Source organism: Hippocampus zosterae, chromosome 18 (genome assembly GCF_025434085.1).
Source record: "Hippocampus zosterae strain Florida chromosome 18, ASM2543408v3, whole genome shotgun sequence".
Taxonomy (NCBI): domain Eukaryota; kingdom Metazoa; phylum Chordata; class Actinopteri; order Syngnathiformes; family Syngnathidae; genus Hippocampus; species Hippocampus zosterae.
The window spans coordinates 17,255,263-17,276,364 of NC_067468.1; the positions used below are offsets into that span (position 1 = coordinate 17,255,263).

At 55.8% G+C, this 21,102-nt stretch overlaps 3 protein-coding genes across 5 annotated transcripts in view; 1 reads left to right on the forward strand and 2 right to left on the reverse strand.

The window, feature by feature from the left end:
* The window catches only part of btf3 (basic transcription factor 3), a 76,003-nt gene extending 68,299 nt beyond the window's left edge, over window positions 1-7,704 (reverse strand). For both annotated transcript variants that reach the window (XM_052051192.1, XM_052051191.1), the window contains exon 1: window positions 7,696-7,704. The gene's annotated coding sequence lies outside the window, so the exon portion shown is untranslated. The remainder of the gene's footprint in view (window positions 1-7,695) is intronic.
* Window positions 570-15,326, forward strand: LOC127591246 (electrogenic sodium bicarbonate cotransporter 1-like). Of its 2 annotated transcripts, XM_052051160.1 has the most exons (27): window positions 570-1,062; window positions 3,818-3,891; window positions 4,067-4,243; window positions 5,356-5,488; window positions 5,917-6,077; window positions 6,157-6,336; window positions 6,562-6,657; window positions 7,210-7,286; window positions 7,407-7,564; window positions 7,646-7,733; window positions 8,166-8,320; window positions 8,779-8,895; window positions 8,970-9,144; window positions 9,353-9,486; window positions 9,706-9,968; window positions 10,237-10,289; window positions 10,367-10,552; window positions 10,644-10,757; window positions 10,972-11,133; window positions 11,220-11,398; window positions 11,476-11,548; window positions 12,645-12,713; window positions 12,852-13,025; window positions 13,517-13,684; window positions 13,756-13,849; window positions 14,095-14,171; window positions 14,248-15,326. In XM_052051160.1, exons 1-26 carry the CDS (start codon window positions 1,046-1,048, stop codon window positions 14,136-14,138), a joined length of 3,321 nt encoding a protein of 1,106 aa, XP_051907120.1. In that variant the 5' UTR covers window positions 570-1,045; the 3' UTR covers window positions 14,139-14,171; window positions 14,248-15,326. The 2 variants fall into 2 exon arrangements, with proteins under 2 accessions (XP_051907120.1, XP_051907121.1); XM_052051161.1 differs by lacking the exon at window positions 6,562-6,657 and having other exon boundaries at window positions 575-1,062.
* Window positions 15,327-16,566: 1,240 nt separating this feature from the next.
* On the reverse strand, window positions 16,567-20,559 carry LOC127591257 (probable global transcription activator SNF2L2). Its single transcript, XM_052051183.1, has 6 exons — window positions 20,138-20,559; window positions 19,052-19,281; window positions 18,559-18,664; window positions 18,374-18,475; window positions 16,839-16,971; window positions 16,567-16,740 (listed from the first exon to the last, which is right to left on the reverse strand). The coding sequence occupies exons 1-6, from the start codon at window positions 20,405-20,407 to the stop codon at window positions 16,637-16,639; spliced, it is 945 nt and encodes a 314-aa protein (XP_051907143.1). The 5' UTR covers window positions 20,408-20,559; the 3' UTR covers window positions 16,567-16,636.
* Between the last annotated feature and the right edge of the window lie 543 nt (window positions 20,560-21,102).

The following is a 21,102-nucleotide window of genomic DNA, read 5'->3' on the forward strand; positions in this document are numbered from 1 at the left end:
CCACTGTAGTGACATTTTTTTAACCACAGGTGTCTATTTATCATTGTGTGTGTGTGTGTGTGTGTGTGTGTGTCTGACAGACGGAAATGACCTATGAAATAAAAGCGGTTAAATGCTCCCGATTGCTTGGAATGAACCTTTTTAAGTTGTTTAAATTGTTCATAAGCGTTACAATCAAAGTCGCCAACAATCGAGTTGCTTTGACAATAGGTTGGAAACGGATATAAAAAGAGCAGTGAAGACTTTGGTGGGGGGCCATTGCATTTTTTGAATATACTGCAGTACTTTCTACAAACACATAGTCGCGACATTAAAAAAAACTCAATGGGATGGCAAGAACGAAAAGGGTTCGCTCCTTCTGGTGCGCGCGCCTCGGCCACCCGGGGGCAGCCTCCTAGTGGCTATTCGTGGAAACGGTCACGTCTCTTCGCGAGGCCGCAACGATGTTCTTCAATTATTTTCACGAGCCGGTCTCTGGGGAGCGTTGCGTCGTTTGTTTGATTTAAGGCAAGGCTATGCGGTCGCTCCCGAGGAACATGTTCACACGATGGAACATTCCGCAAAGCGCGCTAAACCGCTTGACAAATGCTCTCGGTCAAGAATTGTTCTTTATTCTTGTCATCCGAATGCGACGAGCGTACTTGCTGTATTTTCAATGTCGACAGGTGCGCGCGCGTGCGTTTGCGCATGTGCGCGCCAAGGTGGGGGAGTGACTCGGGAGCCGCCCTCATCTGGCCGACGTCACCGAGGAGGAGGGACGACTCTTAAATGTGCCCAAAGGAAGCACCGCCGACCGCGAGAACACGCGGGCGACACTTGAGTAGATTCTTCTTTTTTTTGTCTTTGCTGTGTGTGTGTGTGTGTAGCGGGCGGGGGCTATGGGGGGGCGCCACCTGTGAGACCCTCCCTCAACCTTAGCCGACCTACCTAGCTACCGACCCAGCGGCTCGGACGCGCTTCCCAAGCCGGCCCGCAGTCACCGCCGCCCGGCTACACGTCGCCTCGTCGTATCCCTCCACCGCCAAAGGCCGAGGAAGACGCGACCATGAGTTCGGAGAAGAAGTAAGTCCGCCCAAAGTTTTTGAACAAGTTTAGCGCCCGTCAACTTTTTGTTCCTTCGTTTGATCGTTTTTCTTTTGAACGCGTTCAAAATGATGCCATGCTCTGGCAGGACTCGCTAATCGGTTTTGCGGTGAGCTGTCAGCGTGAATTAAGGCGCCGCGGAGACCGAGGAACAAACGCCCCCGCCCCCCTGGTGGCGGGGTGGAGGGCACTTTTTAGTGCTGGACTTTTGGTTTTGTTTTTGGGTCACTTTCTACCACGTGTCGTCTCTTTTTTTCATGGCGCGTTCTCTTCAAAAGCGGTCGTCTAGCAAAGAGCTCCATGTTAACTAGTACTCTACTTTGCTCTAATATGTACTGCGTGTTGTACTACTACGCGCTTGTCAACTGGCACCGTTCTGGCATTTGATATCCTTGACATCCAGCTCAAGGTTCACGGACTTCTCGGCCCTTTGGCCTCATTAGTCGTTGGCTTCAGAGTACTGGCGGAATGACTCGAGAATGTCTGTGGTTGGAGTGTTTTACTTTCAATGAGCGCGTCACACCTCGTGCTCACTCGCAGGACAACTTTTGCATACAAATGGGACAAGAACACGTTGCTGATTCCCCAGGCCAAACCGCACCAGTTGACACCCGAGAGTACTATTAAGGACGCTCTCGATGTTGACTAGTCGATTTTTGTCACAAGAGTACTTGGAGCACTCACTTTTGCCTCCCTCGCCCCGTGACGTGGGCCTCTTAGTGAGGATGCAGAGTATGCGAGAAAGCGATGCTTCATCTGTGTACTAGCATGTCCTTTTTACTCACTAGTTTGACAATTTGGCGCACTAGTCGAAGAAAGGTGTCTGACTAGTCAATCCACATGTCACGTGGTTGTTTTGTGTCACTAGTGAGATGGGGGGGGGCAATATTGGCATACTAGTGCGTGGCAGTGTCGCACAAGAGCGGCACGGTCGTTGTTACTTGCGTGCCGAATTGTCTTTTACTTCTGACTTTTTTTTTCTCGTCTCCAGCGGAACAACTCGTCGGTGTAAGCGAGGCAAAACTGTCCACTCGTTGACAACGCGCGTGCTACGACGGCGACTTGTGCTATTTTAAAATTCAACGTGTTCGCATCCCTAGTCGGAGGGGTGGCGTGCAAAAGCTGCTCTCGGGACGCTACTTCAAAGTCTTTGGGGTCGCGACATTAGGGACAGGGCTCACGTCGACTCATTTGCAACTTGAATAATCCCTCTGACGGCGTCGATCGAAAAGTGATATTATCGGCTGTGTGTCACGCCATCTCTGATCCGCGAGCTGCTGCTGCTGCTGAGGCTGCTGAGGCTGATGATCCCCACTCTAACGAGAAATAACAGGTCACAGAGTATTAAGATAAGATCAAAGGAAGATTTGTGCACTCTCGTGGGATCTTATCTGTCTTATGCTTTCACGCACAAAAGTGTGTGTGCGTGTGCCCGTGTGTGTGTGTGGGAGCGATTATGAGAAAGAGAGATTGCTTGCTTCTGAGAAAGTGCCTGGGAGAGGTGAATGGAAAAGGGGCCGAATTTGAGAGTTGTGCGTACGTGCCCATGTGAGAGAGGGCTTGAGCTTCTTTTAACGGCGCGTACATGAGAGGAGGATGTGTTTTTTGAGAGAAGTTTATTAGAAGTGAGTGTTCCAGGGAGAGGTGGCCAAGAAGTGTGTCAGATAGGGACAGGAGGGTCTGTATAGGAAAGGAGTGTACTGGAATCTGATAGTGTCATGTGAGAGGAGTGTGTGTGTATGTGTGTGTTCATTTTTTTCCACGCGAGCTTGTTTTTCCGCGTACGAGTGTGGTTTTTCCACATGCGTGGGTTTCCAGCCCGTTCCGGTAATTCCGGCCGGTCGGACGACGGTACTTTGCCGTCTTCTTCTGGCTGCAACCTGAGCCTCCCGCAGTTTCTCCGGGGGCGGGGGGGAAGACGGAAGGGGCGGAGGCCCCGCCTTCCCCGGCAATACGGCTCCCCTCCCAAGGGGATGCGCCGGCTCCTTCCTGAGCTTGATGACAAGAGTCCACAAGCGCCATGCTCGTGGGAATGAAGGTTTTCCAATCATTTGTCCTGGATGTGGCTGACGTGCAACTCTTTGAGTTGACCTTTGACACAGTTCTCACTCTGCCGCCCGATGTTGCCGCGAGCCACCGTACCGAGCCAAGAAAGCCAGCGGTCCCCTTATAATGCACGGAGTGTTCCGCCCCGAGCGTAGCATCCTGAGGCCCGACGCGAAGCGGAAAGGGGGGGGGGGGGCGGCCCGGGACGAGCCAGCGTCGCGGGCGCGATCCGGGAGGAAGCCGCGGGCCTCCGAGAATGCGGCGGCAAGATGGCCCCCGGGAATGAGCCGCTAAGTGAACGCCCCCTTAGCGACAGAAGGAGCCAGGTGGACAAAAAGACAAATCGAGACGCTGGCGGACAGCGCCCAGAAAACATCACGGGCGGGGCTCGACCGAAAGACGGGGTGGAGGCGCTCGATCATTATCATCAATAACGGTAATTGATGCTCATTTTAAACCGGATGCCTTTCCTATGGAAGCGAAATAACGAATCGGTGTTCATCTTGTCAAGGCGCCGCCATCGTCGTTTTCAATTGAATCCAAAGTGACGTTGCCATTTCATTCACTGTTGATGGCGCGACGGTGGAAACGGTTTTCTTTTTTTCACTTTGAGACAAACGAGAACAATATCCCCCCCCCCCCCCCTTTCCACGTCATGGCGACGGCGTTTCGAAATTGTCTTTTGCAGAGTGGAGGACGAGGCGGTCCTGGACCGAGGGGCGTCTTTCGTCAAGCACGTGTGCGATGAGGAGGAAGTGGAAGGTGAGCGCTCGCCGGCGGGGTTTGACGGCGAGCGTCGGCCCGTTCAGGCGTTTGCGAGCGAGCGTCGCTCCCTTTCTTCTCGGCTCCTTTTCACAGAGCGTAGCTGAGAATGCAGACGGAGCAACCGTCTTGATTGTGTGTGTGGGGGGGGCCTAACGTCCGGTTGTCTCCGCAGGTCACCACACGGTGTACATCGGCGTGCACGTCCCCAAGAGTTACCACCGCCGCAGACGCCACCGCCGCAAGTCCGGCCACAAGGAAAGGCGCGAGCGCGCCGATCACGGCGCCGAGGGCTACAAGTCGGACGGCGAAAACGCCGACGACGCCGCCGCCGGGCTCCTCAAGCCGCTCAGTGAGTCGGACTCGGCTCTCGCCTCGTCGTCGAATCCCGGCTAGCGGTTGGGGACGGGGCCCAACCCCCGAGAATGAAATCGCGCAAGTCATGAAAATGTTGGGGTTCCCCCCCTTTGCGGAAGCCGATGGCGGCGATCATCTGGGGTATGGATTTGTTTTGGCCGTTGTTGTTATTTTGAAAGTGTCTTTTTGCAGGAAATGCCGCTTCCTTGCCACGCTATCCAAACAAGCGCGATAGCATCTCCATGGCAGGAAGTGTGCGCACTTCGGGCCCACTGGATATGCAGGAAGTGTTTCTTTGAAAAAGCAAAAAGTGGGCCTCCCATTGACTTTTGGCAATCTTTCTTTGAAATGCGCCCCGACTCGTCCCCTTCGTATTGCATCTCCGAGGGAAGCTCGCCCCTTGCGTGACACGGCCCTTTTTTTTATTTCTGACACGGGCGCCGCGTTTGACTGCGGCCGGCCCCGCTAAATTAAGCTCCGGTGTCGTGAGTTGGGATTAGACGCTCAATTGGGAGGCTCTCTCGCGGGCGGGCTGTTGCGCAACGTCGCGGCTAGAGCGGCTCCTCGGGCTAATCCTCGCCAGCGCCGCGGCTCGCCCGACCGGTTCGCGCTCATGCGCGAAGGACAAAAGCCGGCGGCACGTGACCCAGAGCCTTCGTCAACCGTCGGTCTGACGCGAACCGCCGCCGACGCGCCCTTGAGTCAACATTTGGCACTCCCGACGAGGGGAGTGTGCGTTTCCTGCCTTGGTCCTGCTTGTCAAAAGGGCCGCGGGGGGGTGTCGGGTCAGGTCGTTGGTGGTGTAAATGGCCCACCTATGGCCCAACCAATCGCCGCCCCCAATGTTTTAAGCCAGTGATACTTGCCCCCTTGGGCCCCCGGTAACGAGCGGCTAACTCCTTGATGCTAGCATCTCCGAAGCTCCAGATCCTCTGCGACTTCTGCCGTAGCCGTGATACTTTCGCCTCAAAGCCAATAGTGCCCGCCCACTTCCCGCACCGAAGCCACTCACTAACGCCGTGCGAGATTCCCGAACGTTCCCCCTCGTGACGTCGGCCCGCCGCAGATGAGAACGGCCATCTGAGTTCCGCCGTTCCCTCTCTGCAGTTTCCCCGGCGGAGAGGATCCGCTTCATCTTGGGCGAGGAAGATGACGGCCGCCCTCCGCCTCAGCTCTTCACCGAGCTGGACGAGCTGCTGGCGGTGGACGGGCAGGAGATGGAGTGGAAGGAGACCGCCAGGTAAAGCAGGCGGGGGTGGCGCGGCGGGCGTGGCTAGCGGGCGCTTTCAATTGGTGTTTGGCGCCGAGAGCCGAGAAGGAAAAGAAAAAAAGTTGCGGGGGCGGCCGGCCGGACTAGCGCTCTGCTCTGATCAGATGAACGGCGGTAGGACCTGCCCCGTGGGAGCGGGAAGAGGCGGAAACTCCCAGAAATGCACTGGCACTCGCGCACTCAGGGAACCGCACGCAAATACTGACAAATGTGGCGACGGCCATTCAACTCCCACGGGCCCGTGCCAGTCCAAGTGAAAAAAACGGCGCCGCTTGAGTAGGCGGGACGAGGCGCTCGGCGACGCCCCGCGGGGAAGGCCCGGCCGCCCGGGGAGAAAAAGGGGCTGACGGCGGAGGCGAGGGAGCCGACGGCCTCCTTTTTGCGTGCCCCGCCTCCAGATGGATCAAGTTTGAGGAGAAGGTGGAGAAGGGCGGCGAGCGCTGGAGCAAGCCCCACGTGGCCACGCTGTCGCTGCACAGCCTGATGGAGCTCAAGGCCTGCATCGAGAAGGGCACCATCTTGCTGGACCTGGAGGCCTCCACCCTGCCGCAAGTCGTCGGTACGCCCCCCCCCCCCAAACCCCCGGCGGGACGCGCGCCCGCTTTTCACGGCCGTTTGACTTCTTCTTCTTCTGCCAGAGATGCTGACGGACAGTCGCATCGCGAGCGGGCAGCTGAAGGCGGAGCTGAAGGAGAGGGTGATGTACACGCTGCTGCGCAGGCATCGCCACCAGACCAAGAAGTCCAACCTGCGCTCGCTGGCCGACATCGGCAAAAGCGTCTCCAGCGCCAGCAGGCTTTTCTCCAGCCAGGAGAACGGTAGTCCTGACGCAAAGTCCCGGCCGTCGCCCCCGCCCTTTGAAAAAACTGCAGCATGTTTTTCAATTTGGCGGGCTTGGGACGACGCCCGGGTCCACTCAACTTTGCCTTCCTTCCTTCCTATGGCCTTCCGTTTCATCTTTGCACTCATGACTCGCTCTCCCGCTTTCTTCCGGCTTCCCGACTCGCCTTCCTCTTTTGGGCCGTCCTGCGTCCGCGTGAAAGCGCGCCACCTCGCCGAGCACCCGGTGCCTTGTTTCTCCCCGCACGAGGCGGAAGACCCCTGCGAGGTGCTGAGGAGCGCCAGCACGGGATACCTCTGTAAGTGAGGTCGCGGGCCATCCGCGCCCCCCCCCCCCCCTCTGGCGCCGAGTCGTCGACCGGTGCCGATGCTGCGGTCGGCAAAAGCCTTTTCGAAGGTCACCGACCTCGGTCGCGGCCCAGTCGGTCCCGCCTTGGCCCCGAGGCTCCTCGAGGCTCACTATTTCTGCCAAAACCAAAAAGAACTTTCTGGAACGGATGGAAAAGGGCGGACGACCGCGGCGCTGACAATTAGGAGGAATTGGCCGTCGTGAGATTTTCATTCCTCGGCGTCGGGTTGGATTGCGTCTCGGGAGAAGACGGGATTTTTGTCCCGGGAATCTTGTAAGCGACGCGGCCGTCCACCGCTGCGATGGCTAATCCCGAGCCTTGGCCAAAATGTCACTCATTGAAAGCCTTTGTCGCAATGTGAAGCGGCGCCCGCCATCCGTCCCGGGAGGCTTCGCCGGCGCTTTCTGGCCGCCTCTTTCTCCATTCCGCTCTGAGATTTGCTTCCTCTGCGCGCGCGGCTTTGCCGGCGCGGTAACGGGCGTCTCGCCCATCTGTCCGCAGGCAGCCCCGCCACGGCGCATCGCACGCTCACCTCCCACAGCCTGAGCGACTTCTCGGACAAGCCGGAGAAGGATCAGGTAGCCGCCGCCGGGGTCGCGACCTCCGGCAGCAAAAAACATTTGAGAAAAAAAAGTGAATTGTCAGCTATTCCACCGAGCTGGCCGCCATGATGATTTTTGTTGCGTGGCGGGTCTCAGCTGAAGAACAAGTTCATGAAGAAGCTTCCCCGCGACGCCGAGGCGTCCAACGTGCTGGTGGGCGAGGTGGACTTCCTGGAGACGCCCTTCGTGGCCTTCGTCCGCCTGCAGCACGCCGTCATGCTGGGCGCGCTCACCGAGGTCCCAGTGCCCACCAGGTAGGGGCAATCGTGACCACCCTTGTGCCGGAACCCCCCCCTCCCCCTCGCGCTCATTGCCGACTCTGTTCTGCCGTGAAGGTTCCTCTTTGTCTTGCTGGGCCCGAAAGGTCAAGCAAAGTCGTACCACGAGATCGGAAGAGCCATCGCCACTCTGATGTCCGACGAGGTTTGTTTCTCGCCTCTTTTGTGCCGTGCGTTCATTTGATAGCTTCAAGAATAGACAACTCGGTGCCTCAGGAAAAAACCAACGACACATTTGACGTCTCTCTCCGTCCGTGTGATAGTAGCGCGCACTTTTCAAGCAAAAAAGCGCCGGCCGCGTCCGTGTCCTGACTGGAATGTTCACCCCCCTCCCGCCGCAAAGTGTAGCCTAATGTCAACACGGCAGCGCGGGAAGCGCTTTTCCTGGATTTCCTCACGTTAAACTTTACCCCCGGAGACGCGTCAGAGCCTGAGCGCGCGCGTGTGCTCGGCCCTCAGCCCCGCCCCTTCCCGGAACGCCGGCGTGACGCGCCGAGTGACAAATTTACAACCGTGTTTTTTTTCCAACGATGGGAGTTAGCCCCTTTTTTTTTCTTTGTTTTTAATCCCTCGCCAGGTGTTCCACGACATCGCCTACAAGGCCAAGCACCGGCAGGACCTGCTGGCCGGCATCGAGGAGTTCCTGGACGAAGTCATCGTGCTGCCCCCCGGCGAGTGGGACCCCGACATCAGGATAGAACCGCCAAAGACGCTGCCGTCGTCCGACAAGAGGTGGGCGCTAACCCTACGGCCGATAGCCTCCCAGCGCCATTGTGCCGATTGGGTGATTTGGAGGACATTAGGACATTTTTATTTTGGGGGGGGGGGGGTGTTGAATCAAAATAGTGCTTACATCGGACCTTTAAAGGAAGCGATGAATGACATCCGTCGGTGCGTGCGTCCGTTGGCCGAAGCGCTTGTCCTCACGAGGGTCAAATGCTGACTTTGTTTTTGAGGGCGGCGGCATGTTCAGTTGACTTTCCCGAAACGACGCGTTTTTGTGTCATTCGTTGAGATTTGTATGGGAAGGTTTTAAAGGCTTTTCACGCCGCGTTCAAAGTGCGAGCGGATGCCGCTTGCCGCCGCCGTCCGTTTGCCGTAGTGTGTTGTCATGCAAAAAACAACGCTTTTTTATTTTCTTCATCATTTTCCGACTGTCTGTTTGAAACCAAAATGGGCCGGGCCTCCAGAAAGAACCAGTTTGCCGCCTTGGAGTCCCCGCCCATGAACGGCGAGGCGCCCCACGACGCGGGTCCGGGCGGGGGCGGAGGTCACCGGGTCGGCGAGGAGCTGCAGTGCACCAGAAAGTAATGCCCCCAAAAAATTTCTCAAACGATCGTGATGTTTTGGGAGAAAATCTGAAAGGTTGTTTTTTGTTCAGGTTCTGCGGCGGCCTGGTGCTGGACGTGAAGCGCAAGTTGCCCTTCTTTGCCAGCGATTTCTACGACGCGCTCCACATTCAGTCGCTCTCCACCATCTTGTTCATCTACCTGGGCACGGTCACCAACGCCATCACCTTCGGAGGGCTGCTGGGGGATGCCACTGAAAGCATGCAGGTACCACGCGCACACATGAGAAAAATATTTCAAATTCAAAAATGGTCTTTTTTCCGGACAGTTTGAAGCCTTATTTGGCATCAAATAGTCATAAAAATCTCTCATGTCTTGCGTATGTGAATTTGGACTGAAACGATTTCGCAGGTCATTTTGGGAGGAACGGTGACGATCAAAATAACATTTGGGGGGGAAAAAATCTCACACACAGGGTGTGTTGGAGAGCTTTTTGGGCACGGCTCTGACGGGCTCGGTGTTCTGCTTGCTGGCGGGTCAGCCCCTCACCATCCTCAGCAGCACCGGACCCGTGCTGGTCTTCGAGCGGCTCCTCTTCAGCTTCAGCAAGTCAGTCTTGTCGTCGGTCGGACCGCGATGACGTCGGCGTGCTCGGAAAAAAACAAAAAAAACGAAAGAAAAGCAAATGTCCGTCCGTCCGTCCGGTTTGATGCTATCCCGACGCTCGTCGCGCGTACGTGTCGCCGCCTATCGGGGCCGGTCAAAAGACAGCCGCGAAGGAGGCCAAGGTCCCGCACGGCCGCCCCAAGCGCGCTCTTTTGCGAGCAGGGACAACGGCTTTGACTACCTGGAGTTCCGGCTGTGGATCGGCTTGTGGTCGGGCGTCTTCTGCCTGCTGCTGGTGGCGACGGACGCCAGCTTCCTGGTGCAGTACTTCACGCGCTTCACCGAGGAGGGCTTCTCGGCGCTCATCAGCTTCATCTTCATCTACGACGCCTTCAAGAAGATGATCAAGCTGGCGCACGGCAACCCCATCAACGCGCGCTACCGGGCCGACCTGGTCACGCGCTACGACTGCAGCTGCGAGCCCGGTGAGGACGATGAGGCGCCGTGCCGGCCGGCGGTGGCCGGCGGTGGCCTCTCGCCGACCCCATTTGGCATTGGACTCGGCATGACTTTGATTTGTTCTTGGTTTGACTCTTTGGTGCTTTCTTTCTTCCCCATTTGTCTTCCTGTTTATCGTGCACGTTCAATTGCTCCGTGTAGAGCACTTTGCATGCAGCGCTGGCTGTTTGAAAGCGCTCCAGAAATACTCTTGACCTGACTTGATTTGTCTTTTTTCTTTCTCCTCTCCTCAAGGCAACAGCACGTACTTGGATGACGCGGCGGCCTGGACGAACGACTCCGCCCCGGTATGCCGGCGGGCAAACGCCACCAGCGGCGGGCGGGGCGGCCTTCTCAACCTCCGCCGTTTGTCTCGCGCCGGCAGCCGCAGAACGCCACCTGGGCGTCGCTCAGCCGCAGCCAGTGCGTCGAGTACGGCGGCACGCTGGTGGGCGAGGCCTGCAACTACGTGCCGGACATCACCCTCATGTCCTTCATCTTGTTCTTCGGCACCTACGCCTGCTCCACGGCCCTCAAGAAGTTCAAGACCAGCCGCTTCTTTCCCACCAAAGTCGGTCCCGTTGGCGCTTGCCACTTTTCGGCCTCCGCGGTGGCCAAGGGTGCCCGGACCCGAGCCGAATCGCGTTTTGCGTCCTTTGCAGGTCAGGAAGCTGATCAGCGACTTTGCCATCATCATGGCCATCCTTCTCTTCTGCGGCGTGGACGCTCTGGTGGGCGTGGACACCCCCAAGCTCATCGTGCCCAGTCAATTCAAGGTAGCCAGAGTTGCTCCGGCCGATACTGAAATGTTGCTCGCCCCTTCTGCGGCGGCGAAGGGCAAACGCGATCCCTTCGAGTCACTTTTCTCGCCCGACTGGCCGAAAGCAATCGCCGCTGTCGAAAGCCTTTCGAGCGCCTCTCCTGTCTGAGCAGGAGAAGTGGCGTTAAAACAGGCCAAAATTCTCTCTTTCCCCCCTCCCCACCCCGCAGCCCACCAGTCCGTCGCGCGGCTGGTTCATCCCTCCCTTCGGGGCAAACCCCTGGTGGGTGTACCCGGCCGCCGCCCTCCCCGCCTTGTTGGTCACCATCCTGATCTTCATGGACCAGCAGATCACGGCGGTCATCGTCAACAGGAAGGAGCACAAACTCAAGGTGCCGTCACGTCCGGGCACCGCGGCTGCCGCCGTCCTTCTGGGTCGGCTCCGGGTCCAACGCGTGCGTGCGCCGTGTTCCCGCAGAAAGGCGCGGGGTACCACCTGGACCTGTTCTGGGTGGCGGTGCTGATGATGGTGTGCTCCTTCATGGGCCTGCCGTGGTACGTGGCCGCCACCGTCATCTCCATCGCGCACATCGACTCGCTCAAGATGGAGACGGAGACGTCGGCGCCCGGAGAGCAGCCCAAGTTCCTGGGCGTCAGGTGGCGGCCCGCCGCCGATCACCCGAAGCGCTCGCTTTCCCCCCCGCATCCTTCACTTTTTCTTCCCTCCGTTCCAGGGAGCAAAGAGTCACCGGGATCATCGTTTTCATCCTGACAGGCCTGTCCGTCTTAATGGCCCCTGTCCTCAAGGTAAGCGCCGGACTTTTTTTCCCCGCCCGATGGGGATTAATGTCACCCCAGTCCCACCCCCTCATCCCTCAAAAAGAAAAAAAAAGTGTTCAAAGAAAGGCCGTTTTAAAGCGGACATTCACCTTCTCAGATGTGTCCCGTCTTTTTAGCTTCTTTAACGGTTGAACTCGTTTGATATGCTCGGCAATAAAAAAAACCGAAACCTTCACGCTTGTTAGAGGGATTTTAAGCACGGGGAGGGGGGGGGTCATCCCTCCGTGTTAATGGCCCCTGCCCGCCGCCAGATTTCTCTTTAATTCTCCCACACAAATATGGATTAGGAGGCCTTCTGCCAGCCTCTTTTTAGCGCCGACCCGCTGTCCTCCCTCGAACCCGCTGCCTCCGAAGGCTTCATCCCCTGACGTGAGGAATCGGAACCGTTTGCCAATCCGTCGCTACTCGGTAAACGTCAAAGCTATTTGAGCTGGAGTCGCTACCCCCCCTGCCGGACAAACGGATGCATTGCTATAAGTTTGATTGCGTTCATTCAGGACCTTTTTCTCTTGCTTTGTGAGTGAGGGGGATCATTATACAGTAGCATTTATTTCATAGCGAGGAAATCTTGTATTCCACAATGTAAAAATGAGACGTAGAGTTATTATGAAAGCAGAAGAAAAGCAAACGGATTTGCATTCAAACGCCCGTTCTTTTGAAGCGATAAGTTGGCGCTTTTGGTCCCTCGCCGGCCGCCGTACCTTCACGTGTGCCCGCGACGCCAATCGAACGAGCAGCTTGCTGGGAAAGGACCAATTGGAAACGCACCGCTCGGACTGCGGATATTTTTAGGGATACTTTGAACAAATGTCAACAAATAAAAGGTGTCTAAAAATACATGTGCTCGCGGAGGCCGACTCGCCGCTAAAGTCAAGTGTGTAATTCCAGAATGTAAAGAGAAAAGTCGATGCAGACTATTTTTAAGTGAAGCCTCGTCGCCGAAAGTACCCCCCCCCCCCACCCCCAGTAATAGCGACATCTGTTTTGGTAATCGTGTGCTGCTTCGGTTCCATTAAATTCACGTTGTGTGTGTGTGTGTGTCGGGGCGCGCTCGCGCACTTAGTTCATTCCCATGCCGGTGCTGTACGGCGTCTTCCTCTACATGGGCGTGGCCTCGCTCAACGGCGTCCAGGTGAGTGGCCGACATCGATTGATTGATTGCAATTTAGATCTTCTGCAGCCATGTTTAAAGGGCAGAGAGTCTGCGATGTCATCGGTGTCGCCTTTCTCTGGATTTCTGTTTTGCCGTACGCCGCCGCCGCCGCGCTAGTTCATGGACCGTCTGCAGCTGCTGCTGATGCCCGCCAAGCACCAGCCGGACCTGATCTACCTGCGCCACGTGCCCCAGCGCCGCATCCACCTGTTCACCTTCATCCAGGCCTTGTGCCTGGCCCTCCTCTGGGTGCTCAAGTCCACCGTGGCCGCCATCATCTTCCCCGTCATGGTGAGCCGTCGCGGCCTTTTATTGAAAGGCGCCCTCTCATGAGAGGCTTGCGCTGGGAAGGGGCGAGGACGGCGAAGGACGCCTCTTCCATATGTACTGCTAAAAAATGGGAAGGAGAGTGACGCCGACTCGCCGCGTGACTCGTCTTGAATGCCAGTGAGGTTTTTTTTTTTTACATTTCGTTCGCCATTCATTCCACGAGCGGCATCACGCACCTGGGACTAAAGAATAAGTATGTCGGCCCAGTGGAGTTTTTCCCCGAAGAGGATGGAATGTCGCAATCCTCTTCAATCCTGTGTTTTACGCCGACAAGTTCATTTGACGAGGTTGAAAAGCGTACCTGGCGAACATCTTCACCACAGGTGGCGCAAGGCTTGGCTTCCGTCGGGCGGGTAGACGGCTTTGTGATTTTGCCTGGCGTCGCGTGGACGGTTGAGGAAAGAGGCTCCATTTGATCTCTGACGGCGCTTTTTAAAAAAAAATTGTCTTAGATCCTGGCGTTGGTGGCCGTGCGCAAGGCCATGGACTACGTGTTCTCGCAGCACGACCTCAGCTACCTGGACGACGTCATCCCCGAGAAGGACAAGAAGAAGAAGGAGGACGAGAAGAAGAAGCAGCAGCAGCACAAGAAGGGCAGCGTGGACTCGGAAAACGACTTTGTAGGTCCTTGACGTTTGTGCGGCATCCGGTGCACGTTTCGAGACGTTTCACGTTGTCCCTCCTCCGACAGTCCGACTACCCCTACCATGACAATATTCCCACTATCAAAATCTCCATGGATACGATGGAGCGGGAACCCATGTTGGGACACGAGTCTTTGGCTAGTGAGTACCCGCCGGGCTTGGCTCTTCTTCGGGCTTCTTGCCGCTTCCACATTGGCTCCTTTTGCAAAGCGTGCGTGTAAAGCCGAGGGGCGGCGCGGCGGTTCCGGGGGGTGCTCGGCGCGGCGACACGCGAAGGGGCCCCCCGAGGACCGAGCGGAGTGCGACGCCCGGCGCGGAAATTGTCTCGGCGATGAGCAAAAGCCGATCTTTGCGCTGGGACGTTGACGTGTCTTTCTCCGTCGCAGGAGGCGCATCGCAGCCTTGCCTCGGCGCGCATTCGCCGTGCTGAGCGCCGCCCGGAGGAGTCGTCCGCGGAGGCCGAGTACGTGAGTCGGCGCCAGCGCCTGCGGCCGGGCTCCGCGGCCGCCTCCAAAAGTGCCTTGTTGTCTCTTCTTCAGCCTGGAGAGAGGCGCGTGGCCTCGCGTCCGGATCCACGACGCTTTCTCCTGGAAAAAATCCTCCCAAGCCGATCTGTGAAACAACATGAAGAGCAACTGAATATTTTTCTACTCTCCTTAGTGCTATTTTTAAACGTTTCTCTAGAATCGTAAGTGGATGATCTATTTTTTTGGGGGGCGGGGGCATTATTGTTCATGGGGGGGGGGGCTCATGTGATTTTGTTTTAATGATCATTTGTGAAGTTTTCCTTCATTTTACGTATGAGATAATTTATTCGCTTCAGAATCACCAGCCTAGATTGTTTATGCTACCACACAAAGAATGTTGTCTTCCTTTTCAATGAAATATGTTTTCGATTGTACTCGAGCAGCCTTTTTTATTTGATTTTTTTTTTTTTTTAAATCGCAATCATCCAATTGACCAAAAGTTCTCTGACTAAACAAGGTTCTTTTCGGGGTGGCGGTCGTGTATATTCTGGAGACAAGATTTGGATCACATTTTCTTTCTCTCCCTTCTTGACTTCATCGCTCCGCCTTGACTTTTGGGCGCTCTGCGACCTCTCCAAAAATCTCGTGCTTAGTGGCTGATTTCTTCCTGCGAATGTAGTCCTACCTCAGATTTCTCCGGAGGGTGCCGGACGGCTCTCATCATGTGCAATTACACATCTCGGTCATCGAAAGGCCGAGTTTGGATTTCGATTCTTTTCCCAAATCTTCCTTCCCGCTCTAAACTGGCTTCAAACGCATTATATTTTCTTGTTGCCCCGCCCTCCTCCCCCGTTTTAATATTGAATGTGATTTGATTTGGGTGAAACCGCAGAAAAATATTTGTCGTCATGTCTGCAGTCTAGTGAACGTGACGCAAACAAGGCTGCTGTTCAAGCCGCTTTCAACACGAGACGAAAATCAAATCAAAGTCTTCCGTGTAAGTTTATGTTTAGGGGGAGACGTTTAGGCAATGAAATGTGTGCACAATGTGTGGACTGAATGAGAACCGAAATAATCCAGACAGAAGAAATGTGTTTTTATTCATGGGTTTGCGTTTTTGAATGACAAATAAAATGATGCGTTTGAAATGATTTGTCAAGTCGAATTTGTGGTTTATGATTAAAACAAAGTATAAAGGGAAAGGAACATCTGTAGATGATGACATGGATCATACCGTAGGTTCATTCCATGCGCTTCAACGATCTGATCGTTTGTTTATACGTGAACAAAAAGCTTTGTGGGCGTGTACGGGCCGGCCCTGACGCTGAGCTTTTCCGCAGGATGATTGGATGATGTGTCAGAGTCGAATCTCTTGATTGACAGCGAAACGAGCCAGTCGCCAATCATCCTTTGGTGTCGTTCAATTCTCATTCTGTTCTGAGTGCAACGGGAGACTTCCTCGAATCATTTGAACTTGGAACAGCAAATAACAGCCAGGACGATAGACGGGAAATGATTTCCCAAAAAAGAAAACGAAACATCCAAGACCAAATTGTCTGATGGTGAGAAAGACGTGAGGTGTGGTTTTATTATTGAAAGTATGTTTACTTTGGAGTCTTTGATGTTTCTGCCAAATCGGGCACGTTTGCTTCTTTTTCCACCGGAGAAATGATTGTCTCTGATGTTTGCACATGAAGGTGGTTGAACCCTGCACCTCTGCGCCGACGCACTAACGACCACCTCTTTATAGATTTTTTTTTTAAATCCCGCTCCCGTGCCCGGGTTCTTACATTCCTCACGTCACGACGTCGCCGACGCTCCACGTGGACAAATATCTCTTCCTCAAGCAATCGGTTCCTCAGAGCGTCTTCCTGGGGAGATCTTGCACTTCCACCGAGTTGGCACGTGTCCCGCTATTTTTGGACGCTGGCGCGACGTGCTCAGAAAAGGCATTTTGGTGCAAACACGGCGATGATCACATCCGCAGCAAATGTTTGCTAAACGACAATTGGAGCAGTGAGAAGGAGCGAGCCCTCCCTCCGGTGATTCTCTTCTCAAAGAGTCGAAGCGGAAAATGAAGGTCTCAATGCGAGTAGGCGGAGTCTGAAGGAAATCTGTCCAGTCCAGTGGTCCCTCGACTTGAGTTGAGTTCCTCTCCTCATTGTTACTCAATTGACTTGAATCGAAAGTCGACTTTGCGGTCTTGAAAACAAAAACAAAAAGACATTTGATTGTATTTTTGGGCTGGTCATTGGCGACTTGGCGGCAAACTGGGAGAGCGGCTGTCCTTCTGGGCGTGGCTTCTCGACAGGTCTTTGCGGCCTGAATTCGTTTCATAGTTTCAGTCGCGCGTTTGGAAGTACGGGACAGCCCTCAAATGGTCTTTTGGGGGGGGGGGGGGGCTGGGAATAACAATTGACAGACATACAACTCGACTTCAAGACCTCGGCGCAACAACAGCTCAACCTTCATCCTTGGCGGAGTTTTCCTCCACATTGCGGACTCGGTGCAAAGGCGGCGGCCTTTTGGCCCTCGGATTCCGACTCCTCTCCTCGTTCTCCGGCGCTTGCAGGGAAGTGACCGAGAGAAAGAGGTGCGGTCAAGTAGAGCTGACCATTTGGGGAGGTTTGTTTTTGCGCCGGTCGACTACTTGGACGCTTTACCTCCTTCCGGGCGTTCGGCGGCGGGGGCGGCGGGGGCGACGACGACGAGCGTCCGCTCGGGCTCGTGGTTGGCCACGATTCTCAGCCGGGCGCTCTCAAAGACGGACTTGATGACGATGGAGTCCTCGTACATCTGCGGTGGTAAACGGGACGCACTCATTCGATGAGCGGGCACCACCTCGAAACGAAAGTCGAACTTTGAATTGCTGCGCGCAACGTCTGATGTTTTACAGTCGAGAAATCTCACAGCGCGCGGTGCACCGCATCAGTCGACAACACTAATAGAGCCATGTCATAAACGGCGGCCGGTGAAGAATGACGGATGATAACAAAACTACACCCCCTCTGATGAGATATCGCCTCACTGTTGTTTGTTACGAAACGATACAAAATAAACAACAATACGGCGATCGAAATCAGCCACGGCTCCAAGATTTTGGCAATTGGAGTTTGTCATCTAATTGTGGTGTTGGTGCACCACCTAGTGGCTGAATGGCAGATGCAAATTTTACGCCGTATGTGTGTGCGTGCGCGCGCGCGCGCTTATTTGTTCTATTTTGAAATCAAAGTATTAGAACACGAATCTTGTGTTCTGCATAACGCACCACAAGCGCCGGCGGTTTGGCTGCGTTTTAGGTGTTCATCACTTAACCGGCGGAGGCAGCAATGCGATCAATTGTCGAGTGTGAAACGAAGAAGAAAAAGAAGACGGCGGCGACGACCACAGGAAGGCGCCTCCCAATTTCCTCTTTGGAGCCAACAGTTAGCGCAACGTCGCTTCTTCTTGCGGACGCATCGAACGTAAGTCTTTTCCTACTCCGGAACGTGTGAAATGTACACATGCACGTGATTTATGTGTGAGCTAAACGCTACGTTTTAAAATGCTAATCGCAATTGCTAACAGTTTAGCATCGAGTAATTTTATCGATCCCCGATGAACCTTGATAAAACCTGCTTCAAACAATAAAGCGTGTGATGGAAAAGTGGTTAGGACTGCATGACTGTCCGTGTTTTATGTTATATGTTGTGTTTATTATTTGACTTTATGTTAGCTGTTTTGTTAAGGGCTGCCGCTGTTGTGAAAGCGCTATAGAAATCAGCCTGTATTGTATTGTATTGTAAAGATGAAACTCTAACACTCCAAGTCAGGTTTAACTTGGTCCAAAATATTTGCGTGCGTGTGCAACTGGGGGTTCTATCCTCATACCACTCATGTTTTTGCACTTTCCGGTCTGCTCGCCCACCAACCTTCCCTACGAGACCCAACTAGTGGGCTCATACCAGTAGCCTCCTGGACTCTACCCGTGTCACCGAAAGCCGGACTGCCGGCTTCACCTCACGAGTCCCGAGCACCTTGCGGATTCGCGCACATGAACGTCAAAACGTTTCCAGGCAGACACGGTTGTTCCGCTAGTGTGCCGAATTGTCTTCCAAGTGAGGGTCTACCGTGATGCGAAACAAATCTCTTTGAACCATCGTCCCGAGCGGGTTCTCCCGAAGCAATTGGCAAGTGCGATCCGAAGTCCGGGGTTCACCTGAGATCCTTCCAGGTTGTACGTCTGAGCGTTGTGACAGAGCAGCGCGATGTCTTTCTCCAAGTCCCCCACATTTCTGTACTTGTGATTTCGCACTCTCTCCTGTCGAAACAAACGACAACGACGTCAACGCGGCCATCGGGACTCCGGCGGCCATCGGGACCGGCGCGTTTGGACGCGCTCACTCGGATCCGTCGGAAGTCCACGGGCTTTCGGATGAGTTCGTAGTACTCGGGGGCTTCCTTCCTGGACGGCAGCTGGACAAAAGCTTTGCTGATCTGTCGCCCCAAACTGGAGGGAGAGAGGAAGCGGAAACGCCGTTACTTTGTTGGACGGAAACGACTGTCGACGAGCTCCGGGTGTTGAATCCACACGCCGCTCCTTTGTACCGAAACGACGCGCGTAGGAACAAAGCCGGGCGGGCGCCTCGGCTTTGTCTTTGACATTAACGGTCAACAACGGGAAATGGGACGGGCGGCCGCCAATGAGTTTTTGTTGTTTTCAATTTGCAACTAAGCGCTCCAAAAATCTCAGCTGTAATTTACTGTTTGAGTGGGAGCGTCTGCGGGGGGCGAAGGCGACCGTTGCCCGTTTGTGGCGAGAACGTCTTCTTGCTGCGCAGTCCTGCGTTTGAGCAGCGCGCAATGTCGCCACTTTGTTTTCTGGCGCTTTCCTCACCTGTCCTTGTAGTTGAGCACCATGTCCACCAGCGCGCCCAGTTGCCGAGTGAGCTCGGGCGGATTCGGGGGCAGCTTCTCGGCGGGCGGTCGCCCTCGTTTCCGTTTGACTTTTTCGCCGTCGTGCGGCGGCGGCGGCTCCTCGTGGCGTCCTTCGTGGCGTCCTTCGTGGCGTTTGCGCTTCTTCGGGTCGCCGCGGTCCAGAGCCTCCATTTTCCCGCCGGCTTGCGGCTGCGGTTGGGGAAAGCGTCCCGCTTAGAACTTCAAATGAGGCGCCGCGTTGCCAGCCGGTGCCGCGGCGGCAAAATATCGGCGTTACCAAAATCCTCCCCGGGGGAAAGTTCTTTCGTCAACCGCGCGACAGCGGTCGGCTCACCTTCGCCACAAGAATCCGCCATCGCAACTCGTACAAGTACGCGTGAGTTTCGTATGATTGCGCACAAAAAGCCAAACCAAAAACCGGGGCTCTGTTGGCTTTTGGAGCAACTTGGGGCAGAACAAAGCGCCTCGAGATCCAAGTTTTGAACTGCAAATTTCCGAAGCATCGATCCAAAAATGCAAGACCAAATTTTAGATAACCCCCCCACCCCCACCCACCCAAATTTGACAAAGCAACGCCTCACTCCGCCATGTTTTGCACACCCCATTGTTGCGGAGTAACCATTCCCCAGCAACCGTCCTTTGCGCACGCAAATGCTTTTCCCTGTAGCGCCCCTTCCGGTTTGTGGCGTTCGGTGGATGTTTTGTTTCGCCGGCGATATCGTTTGGAGGCAACTTGGGGCAGACCAAAGCGCCTCCAGAGCCACGGTGGCGCATCGCACGCCAAACGACGCCGATGCTCAAGGCTGACGGCGCCCGGATGTCGCTCGACAAACTAAATGCGTGCAAGCGGGCGATTAGGCGGCTGCGTCGATGCGGGAGAGCTGCGTGGGGGCGGGGGGTGTCCGCCGCATCGCCCCGGAGGAACGAAGGCGTAATCCCCCAGGCAGCCGCGGTCCACGTTCCCGCCGCGATCGAGATTCCGCTCCCCCTCCCACAGTCCAAATGCTCTCTCTCTCACGCACGTCCGACCGGGGGGGGGGTTTACCTGAGCGCGGTCTGCAGGATCCAGTGGGGCGGTGATGGCGGCGGGGGAGAGAATTAGCAAGCCCGCATAGCAGCGAGTCGCTAGTCTCTTCATCAGCTGATCACTCAAGAAGTGGAAAGGGGGAGCGTCGAGGGGAGAAAGAAAAAGCACAATGTTTTCATATACAAATCGACGAAAGGGTGGGGGGGGCAATGCGCACGCTCCCGTCTGCACGGCTTCCCGACGTCTGCGGCGGGCGGGCCCCCGGCGCGTCTCCCTCTCCCTCCGCATGCTTTGGACATCCCCGCTCCCTTTCTCGTCTTTGCGCCCTCCCTCCCCAGCAAGGCCCGCGTTCGGCTTGGCATTCCATCCGAGCTCGGCGGGGGAAAGCGGCCCGACGCGCCGCCGGACTCGGATGACGAGCGGCGGAACCGGCTCGACTCCGGGCCACATCTGCTTGCCGTTAAGACTCGCCAACTTTCAGAAGGCCGCTTCCAAAGCGCTCGGGCAAGGCCCGCACGTCAACTCCAAAGGGAAACTTTGCGTCTTCTTAGCAAAGCGACGAAAGTCTGCATGGGGGGGCCGTTTGGCCTGGCTCGCCACTCGGCGCCCCCGATGTGCCTTCTCCCAATGTGGTAGCATTAGCAATAGCAGCGATGATGGAAGTGGCCACGAGCTTGGCGCAGCAAGAGACAAAGCGTCTTCTCGGAGGGGGGAGCGCGTCCCCGTTTGGAATTGCCCGCGAGCCGCAGCACCGGAACGCTGGAGCCCGATATTCAGGGCCCATCCGCGCGGACCGATAAACGGGCCCGGCGACCGCCCTCGCGACCAAAGGGGCGCCGATGGAGGACTGCGTCGGCGCGGCCAGTGGCCCCCGATGGTCACGGCCACGTCGGGCCTCGCGGACGCTCGCCGACTCCTTCCGTGAGCGGATGCTCGCCGGATGCAGTCAACCAAAGAGCGCGTCTCGAGGCGCCGCCGAGTTC